General features: G+C 37.6%; 1 protein-coding gene across 8 annotated transcripts; it reads left to right on the top strand.

Moving 5' to 3' along the window:
• The first annotated feature begins 441 nt into the window (after window positions 1–441).
• LOC103329454 (F-box protein At3g07870-like) lies at window positions 442–8,140 on the top strand. 8 transcript variants are annotated; one of them, XM_089050220.1, is made up of 8 exons: window positions 442–752; window positions 948–2,284; window positions 3,217–3,492; window positions 5,882–6,158; window positions 6,400–6,465; window positions 6,575–6,710; window positions 7,286–7,372; window positions 7,592–8,140. In XM_089050220.1, exons 2-3 carry the CDS (start codon window positions 963–965, stop codon window positions 3,344–3,346), a joined length of 1,452 nt encoding a protein of 483 aa, XP_088906346.1. In that variant the 5' UTR covers window positions 442–752; window positions 948–962; the 3' UTR covers window positions 3,347–3,492; window positions 5,882–6,158; window positions 6,400–6,465; window positions 6,575–6,710; window positions 7,286–7,372; window positions 7,592–8,140. The 8 variants fall into 8 exon arrangements, with proteins under 8 accessions (XP_088906346.1, XP_008228959.2, XP_088906347.1 ...); XM_008230737.3 differs by having other exon boundaries at window positions 442–698; window positions 3,217–6,158; XM_089050221.1 differs by lacking the exon at window positions 5,882–6,158.
• Window positions 8,141–8,769: the final 629 nt, after the last annotated feature.

The following is an 8,769-nucleotide window of genomic DNA, read 5'->3' as shown; positions in this document are numbered from 1 at the left end:
TTATTTAGGTTGTGAATTTATATTTTTATGAATGCTTGAGAACTCGCGGTTTTAAACCGCTAATTGTAATCGACCTCATTTTGCGGTTTACCGAAATGCGGTAAACCGCAAAACGCGGTCGGTTTGCGGTTTCAAAAATCATCAAACCGCAAATAGTCGATCGGTTTGCGGTTTGAGTAAAAATTCGCGGTTACCGAACCGCAACCACCCCTACTCAAAACCCATTTATAAACACACTCAAAAAGTTGACTTTGGGGTTGATTTTAGGTGTGTTTCTATATTTAAATAGTGCTTGAGTTTTTTTATAAATACATGTCTAAGATTGGGTTTATTTATAAATTTGTATTTTATATATCAGCTATACAAAAAAAAAAAATAAATAAATAAAGATTTTTAAATAATTAAAGAGAAGACACTTGTAAACTTGAAGAGGAGCCAGGCGTGCCTTGTGCCAGGTTGTGATATCAGGCACTCACTCAACTCATAGCTTGTAACCGATGCCCTGAGTTCCTGCGAGAAACCCTTCTCCTTTTTCCTTCCTTGTGTCAATTCAAACTCAACGCTCTGGTCATGGAAATGAAATCTTGGTAGTGATCGTCTTCGTCACCCGTTTTTGAGGTAGCGATCTTCTCCAGTCTTCACCCAAGCAGAAACCTCAAAGTAGTAGAAAGTAATTGGCTTTCTCTCTCCAATTAGAGGTTAGGGCTTTCATCTCTCTCTCTGCATCTGCAACTAGGGTTTCAATCTTCAAGGTGACAAATACTCTCATTCCAAATCCTTTTAAACCTTTGTTTCTGTATTTACCTTCTTAATATTTTGTTCTACTTTGTGTTTTAAAAAAAAAATTATTTAATCATGTCGTTCTTCAATTGGATTCAAATCAAAGTGTGTTAATTATGGCTTCTGAAACAATGTTGTTTTTGTTTGGTTGTGCATTTCTGCCATAGATTCATATATTAGCCATGACAAGGAAAAGAAAATCAACAGCTAAGGCCATCGAAATAGGAAACGAAGGAAAACAAATTCAAGAAATGGGTCCTTTTATATCAGATCTTCCAAAGTCCGTCCTTCAAGATGTTCTAATAAAGCTGCCGATAAGGAGCATTATCATGTGCAAACGTGTCTGCAAGGCTTGGTATTCTCTGATTTCAGACCATGAATTTGCTAAGCTGCACCTTGCACAAGCTGAGGCCTGTCCTTTGGTCCGACCCTCTGCCCCAACACGCGTGTCAAGGACCGTTTACTTGCTTGAGCTGGAAGAGAAGTCTGATTTTGACTTGAAGGACTATGTCGGTGATGCTGGCACATCGGAGTGTATCCACTTTCACCTCCGAATGAATTTTGCCAAATTCAAGATCCCTTTACGGAATGCTGACCAAGCCATCGATGCAATGCGTAATAGGAAAGGTAGAACTAAAAGGAAACCTTGCATTAAGTTGGAGCCATTGGATCACAAATACATGTATGTGAATTCATGTAATGGCTTGCTTTTCTTGGCTGAAACATTCTACAACGACCCTCTTGTTGTGTGCAATCCAATAACGGGTGAATTTATACAACTTCCTGAAGCTTCCAAGGATGAGAGTCGAGAGAGATTATCTATACGCTGTGCATTAGGTTACAGTCCCAAGACTAACCAATATAAGGTGTTGAGAGTCTTTAGTCAAGGAACACCCAATCTAGTTCGGATGGTTGAGTTGTACACACTTGGGCAGAGTTCATGGAAATCTCTTGGTACTGCTCCCACGTCAGCAGCATATATGCTATTGACATTGCCTACCTATCTGAATGGAGAGCTTTATTGGTTTTACTATGAGAGTTCATATGAGATAGCGTCTTTTGACTTTGACAATGAGCAATTTCACTCAGTTCCAACACCTCCTTTTGAACTGGAGGAATGTCAGCATGTGAGCTTGGGACTTTTGGGAGGTTCTCTTTGTGTATGCTATGCTCATGAGAATCGTATCAATGTGTGGGTAATGGAAGATTACGGTACACAAAAATCTTGGACCAATAGATTTTCTATTAAGACTGATGATGGTGTGTGGTGGCCAAAGGGTTTATATGAACCAATGAGATACTTAAAAAATGGGGGTTTGTTGATGTTTAACCATTCTACTGTCACTTTGATTTACTATCACCCAAGAAACTACAGATCGTTAATTTATCTTAAGCTTCGTGGGTTTAGTCCATATTTTGAAGCAATTAGTCATGTTCCAAGCTTCATTTCTCTCAAGGACATTTTGATGGGCAATGATGTAGAAGTACTGAATATAAATTCAAGGTATGGTTGTTATGGTTTTCAGTATATTTTAACCTTTGAATGGTTAACTTAATGTAGATTTGCTGGATTTGTGGTAGTTGGTTTTTCCTTTTCCTTTTTTGGTTCAGCAGGCCCTAGTTACCTCTTATGAAGAGTTGTATCTTAAATATTGCTTAACATCAGAAGAATTTATATGTGGATGAGTTTGTTTGCTGTTATGATCCAAAGATTCATAAGTATTTCAGCATATTTGTGATTTGTTTCCGGAGCTGTTTGAACTATGTTGTCAATGTTTTTTATTCAGTCTTCAATTGTACATGAATTGAATTTTATTCTTTGTTGGTTAGAGAATGGCCAAGTGTTTCTACTTTATTGGCACATGTAAATTGCACACATGCACATGCAAGCAAATTATTCAAGCGTTGGTCCTATTTTTTTCTGTTTGGTTGGAATTCATTACTTCATCTCTCTCTCTCTCTCTCTCTCTGTGTGTCTCTTAATTAATGACACAGTTTACCGTAAATCTTTTATTTAAAACGTTGGTCATTGCATTTTTCATTTTAAAAACGTTGGTCCTTATATGCATGAAACTTACATTTGAGGAAGTAGGGTTCACTGTGTCGTATACATATATATGGTGTTGAGATTGCTTTCACATATCTCCTTGTTGCTGTAGAAGCAGGGCAAGATGTTGCACAAATTTTTCATAGTTAAGCCATTAAGAGACAATATTATCTTACCACTCTGTTTGCATTTTGCCAATATAAGAAAAGTTCTGTACAGGAGTTGCTGCAATGACAAAATGCCAACATTGCACATACTGGTGTTTGTACAGGAGTAAACTTGAAAAGAGAATAATGATAGCAACCATAGCTTCTTTCCGTTTTGTTTTTCCCTGAATGGCCTTATAAAATTTGAGTATTGTACCTTAAATGTCAGAAATGTTGATGCAGGTGTGCAGAGTGCAAGCTTCCCGGCGAGACTAGAGGTCTTGATTTGGTGAATTTGGATGCAGACGTGGCATCAGATGATCGTTCTTTTAAGGAATTTAGAATGAAACAGGGATTCTACCGGTGGCAATAATGCAGCCTTACAGTGGGCTAAATAACTTCTCATGGAGTGGCAACTTTCAACCTACATCTGGAGGGTTTGAGTTTTTGAGTTTGAGTCAAATACCCTGAACCTCGCTTCCCCTCTAACCTAAAGTTACCAGCTAATGCATTATTGTTGTAAGTTACATTTTTATTTTTGATGTATTTTTATTTTCTATAATAGTTTTGGGTCAGAATATTAGTGGTCATGTCTATGGAAGGACACAAAATAAAACTTGGCTTATTAGGTGTTCTTATCATCTATAGCTTCATTGATTTTGAAATTTAAAGAGATTAATTATCTAGGCCATATATCCCTCAAACAGAAATAAATTACTCCAGGCAGACACAATATTCATTACAGTAATTGCTGGAAGATTCTGTTTCCTTATTGCTATGCCTCGTGTTTTGGGTATCTAAAGTTATGTCCTGATAGACTTGTATTTAATCATTTTCCCAGCATAAACTGTAAATACTAAACCCTAAACTCAGAATGTTTAACTCTTAAAAGCACGAAATAGGTTGGATATAAAAACAATGAGACAAGTACCCAAAACATAAACATAGGATCCTATTTCTTTCTATTTTAGGGATCAAATTAGGTGTTACTGACTCTGGTATGTTTGTTTGTTTACTTAATAATTTAAAGCAAACAATACCTCCTTTTCCATTTATGCAAAGAAGAGACTAATAAAGGGTAAACAGGCAGGAGATATTCAAATTATAGCTTTGCCTGTAGTCGTAATTGAAATACACTCCCCCACTAATAATTAGTCAAACTCAATTAGAGGAGCTAACTGGATGTTTCTTGTATAGTCTTCGTCTAGATATAATCTTCTACAAGTTATAAACATTGACATAGGGAAACTTAGAGATGGTTGCATTTGTCCTGATGGCATTCTCTCCTCATCAAAGGCAACCGAGGGCAGGTCTCTTGGAGTTTTGACCCTTATTATCCAGATCCTCAGATTATATTGGTGTAAAATCTGACGTACTGGTACAAGTATGATATGGTACTTGGTGTAGTGGTATGATTTTAGCCCTTGGGGAAAAAATAAAGATTGGGGTAATTTTTTAAATGGAACCGAGAAGCCATCTGTATTTCTTTTATGGAAGCGATAGCGGCAATGTGTAGAACTGATAGAGGGAAGGATGCAGAATTTTAGGAGAGAGTGTCGTCCATTGATAATAGAATAGTGAGGATAGCATGGGCAAGTCTTATTTGGCGATCCCTATTGCAAAAATCTTATTTGTCTGCAGCTGGGTGCATTTATGGAGGATGATGAGAGGCCTGGGTTTGGATGGGAGTGAGAAATTACCAGTTAAGTTAGTGAAGCAGTGGAAAGGACTTGACGAGAAGTAGAGGAGAAGAGAGAGAACCAGTACAAGGCCGGTTTTGTTATGTCATTATTCAAGTTTGTAAATTGAGTGACACCTTGGCCAACTTTAAAAGAGAATTTTTAATGTACAAATGTTAACAAATTTTAATCACAAATATCTGCTTGAAAACAATGTTCCAAGTCTTAACTTACTTCATATTGATAGTGGATTTTCTCTTGCTGGCATGGCCCCCCAGTTTTCCCCTTGATGGGTTTTCTGGGTTAACAAATCTTACAAAGTTGGCACATCCAAAAATATTTACTTTGAGTTGAGCTGCTAAATTGGTATTCACACTAGATTTGATCAGTATTTCTTGATATTTTCATAATGCTTCTTATCATCAGTCCTTTGTGGAAACAAAGAAATGACTGACTGTCACCACAAGTTGATATTCTCTTTATAGGAATGTTATATTACAACTCATTAGTTACTTCAATTAGTCAGGGTTATTCTTTGCATTGAAAATGTTATAACTGCAGCTTTGGAAAAAGTTTATAGCTGTTATTTGATTTGGACTTATATTTTGGTGGTTCAAATTATTTAGGATAATTCCTGATTTTAGTCAGGTGGTATACATTTTCTTTTTCAATTAAGATTTTCCTATTGCAGCTAGATTTATTTATTTATTTTGAGAATAAGGTAGATTTCATTCCAATAGAAAGCGGAAACATGGGGCGTGTTTTGCGTGGCCTCGTTAAAATCTTGTTGGAGAAAAACACATGGGAAAAACCCCGGGGTAGGAAAGAGTACCATACATGCCAAAGGAGTACAAATCCAAAAACAAATTACAAAGTATCAACTAGCAGAACATCCTGAAGGAAATCCAGATGCCTTAACAAGGTGCCCATTAGCAGCCCTCCCCACATGCCTTAACCAATAGTGTTTTTTACAGTCTTCAATTAAGCCTTCTCTTACTGCTAGTAACTTGGCATGCATGGAATTTGAGACACCATTGAGCACTACCAACTTGCAAGCAAGAAAAGAGCCTGCATGGTTTCGAGCCATAAACCCAATCCCACCAAGACGTGATGCAGCGTGAACAACCCCATCCGCATTGATTTTTACAGCTCCAGTGGCAGCCGCTGCCATTTAGCTTTGACCTGTGAAATGTAGCACTTGGGAGCTTAAAGGAATTTTCTGTATGCAGTTCACCCAAAAGCATCTTTGGGCTTTTGGGTTTTGATTTGTCTCTCGTGATGATCGATCTGTGAAGAGGAAGGTGGATATGGTGGGGTGAAGGAGAAGAGACGAAGGAATGGCTCTTCATGGTAGGAGGATGGGGATTTAAATGTAGAGCGAAATGGGGCCTGTTCGTACAATGACCACTCTCATTGTTTCCTCCATTAACATTGTTGTTGCTCTATATGTTCTTCGTTCTCAATACGCTTCTCTGGACATCTACTGCAATAGAGATTCACGTCCCAGTACGTCTCTTTCTTTCTTTATATATATATATATCTCTCTCTCTCTCTCTCTCTCTCTCTAGCTTGTGATTTTATAAGCTTTGTTCAAATCTTGTTGCTTTGAATGGCCCACTAGTTTTTGGAGGTGTTTTTCTGATAACCCAGTTGCAAATGATGACGTTTCTCAATGTTGAATGCTTGGTTAATTAAGGAAATGTTCTGTTAATATATTGGTTTTTCACTTGAGTACACTCCTAATCAGATTGGGAAAATGGAGGAATCAGTTTGGATTCGAAAAGCAGCTGAACCGGTTGAGCTCATTAGATTGGTAAGATGCATTTTGAGTGTTTCGGTGGTACATGTGTTGGATTGAAGTGGTAGAGCGATTTGTTGTAACTTTTTTAAGTTAACGGAGGACTCTTTCTTATGCCCAAAAGGTAAAGGCACTAAAGAAGGAGCTTTGCAGAGAGGTAGTGGTTGAATTGCCACAGCCTTTGAAACTGAAGATAACCAATGAAATAGTTGAGAGGCTAAAAACCTTGAGGCCCAAAGAAAATGTTACTGAGCAGAGAGGTCAGTGCGCCTCAATTTGATTTCTTTAGCTTATCGTCTTTTGTTTTCTGTATTTCAAGGCAATTTTTGTTTTGCACTAGAATAGTTAATTGTCATGCAATTGTGCCTCCCCCGTTTAAACCACAGAGCATCTTACAGGGACTGACAAATCTGTACTTGAAATTGATAAGATTATGAATTTATGTTTTCTTCTCTATTGAGTTTTAGTGTATGATATCTGAAACTAAATTTCTCGACATTGATGACAAACTCTGAAAGCTTAGGAAATATTGTATCATGCGGCTTTAGTGGGGTCAATATTGAGAGCATAATTGATGCCACTTCTTCCTCCTCTTTTCATTATATATAGTCAACAGAAATTTCCTTCTACATCCTTTAATTTTCTTTTTCAGCAAGATTGGCACTTTGTTCTAATATTCAGTGCTTCTTTCACTTGTACCTTACAAATTTATAACATATTCTGCTTAACAATGAAATGCTGCTAAAGCTTTACTCTACTCATTCTGGAACTTAATTGCATGTAAACCCACTAATATTCTCCTAATAAACTGCTGTTCCCATTAATTTGTTGAAAGATCTTGCAAGGAAAAACTAAAAAGAAGCTAAGCAGTTGGCTCTTGAGACGGAGGCGTCAAATTCCACAGTTCGTCATGGGGAAGCAGGTGTGGTCATTATTTGTGAACTGTGGGTTTTTCTTTTTTGGTCAAAATAATCTTATTTGTCCATGATGCAGTAGCCCCCCAAATTCACATTCTATTTTCCTTTACAAAACTCCAAATGTCATGATACTTGTCTGCTAGTGTTGATAGATTTATTATTATTATTGTTCTGTTAGAGACTTATTCCATATGTTGATGTATATATTCCTTTTTTCTCTCTAGAAGATCAAATTTTGCCTGGCAGGCCGCCTCCGCCTGAATGCCATGTGGAAGTTCATACAGATTCTGATGAATCTCTAAATTAAGATACAAGCCTTAGCTTTAGCTTTTCACCGGTTAGGGTTTGCTTGGATCAAGCTAAACGTGCCAAGCCTAATGAAAAGAGATGTAATATATGGGTATACTGCCCGTTTGAAAGTGGTTGCCATTCTCCGGATATTTATGGGCATAGACTTGGACAGTGCTGGCTGAAATACGTAAGAATTAAACCTCTATTGGCACATTCATTACTTTTTCCTTTAATCTGTGTTTCATCCAGATGAGTCTCAATTATGTGGAACAATTCTTTGTAAGAGAGAGTGGGGTGGAGTTACTGAAGGTTAAGCTACGCCCCATGCTTGTTTGTTCACAAGTCATTTTTTGTAATACGGATTGTCATCGTATTGGTGCTGACCGTTCAAGGTGAAGAAGTCTTGGTCGGAGGCAAAGTGAGCTTTGTTGTTAGACGTTGAAACTTACCCTGTGAATTATACTCTCGTATCTTTTCTCTAAGGGACCGGTACAGATATTCACTCTCTTGTTTCTCAAGTATCTTTTGATTTGTATCTTGGAGAAGTAAGATGAAGATGCATGTAAAAAAATAAAATAAATTTCCAAATACTAAGGGCTCGTTCGTTATCATTTTCTAACCCCGTTTTCTGTTTTCCGAGAATAAAAACAACCAAAAATGCATTCGGTGCAATTAAGTTAGAAAACACGGAAAACGAAGAATTGAAAACGATCTCAACTTTCTTCATAAAACGAGAAAACAACTTTTAGACGTTTTCATCATTTTCAGAGGGAAGTGAAAACAAGGGAAATAGTTTCGGCTGGAACAAGACATCATCGTGCTCTATTCCATTCTCACCTTTCTCAAATCCTAGACCCAAAAATTAAACACCCCAATGTCTCTTCCTTTCTCTCTTTGCCTTCTTTTGTGAGACCCACTCCGACTTCAAGGCCACAGCCTTCACCACAATCAGATCCTTGGCTTGAATCAAACTCGTCAATGCCATAGCCTCCGCTACAGCCTCCCTCCACCATCACCACCCAATCACTCGAACCGTAATAGCCACCGGCGACCCAATTGAACAAATCGAGGGTCATAGTTATTGTGGTGGTTTGAATTATGTGTTTCAGTG

This window comes from Prunus mume, linkage group LG4 (assembly GCF_029339155.1).
Source record: "Prunus mume cultivar Tortuosa linkage group LG4, ASM2933915v1, whole genome shotgun sequence".
NCBI classification, from domain to species: Eukaryota; Viridiplantae; Streptophyta; class Magnoliopsida; order Rosales; family Rosaceae; genus Prunus; species Prunus mume.
Note: the sequence above shows the minus strand (reverse complement) of the source record. Positions and strands in the feature narration are given on the sequence as shown.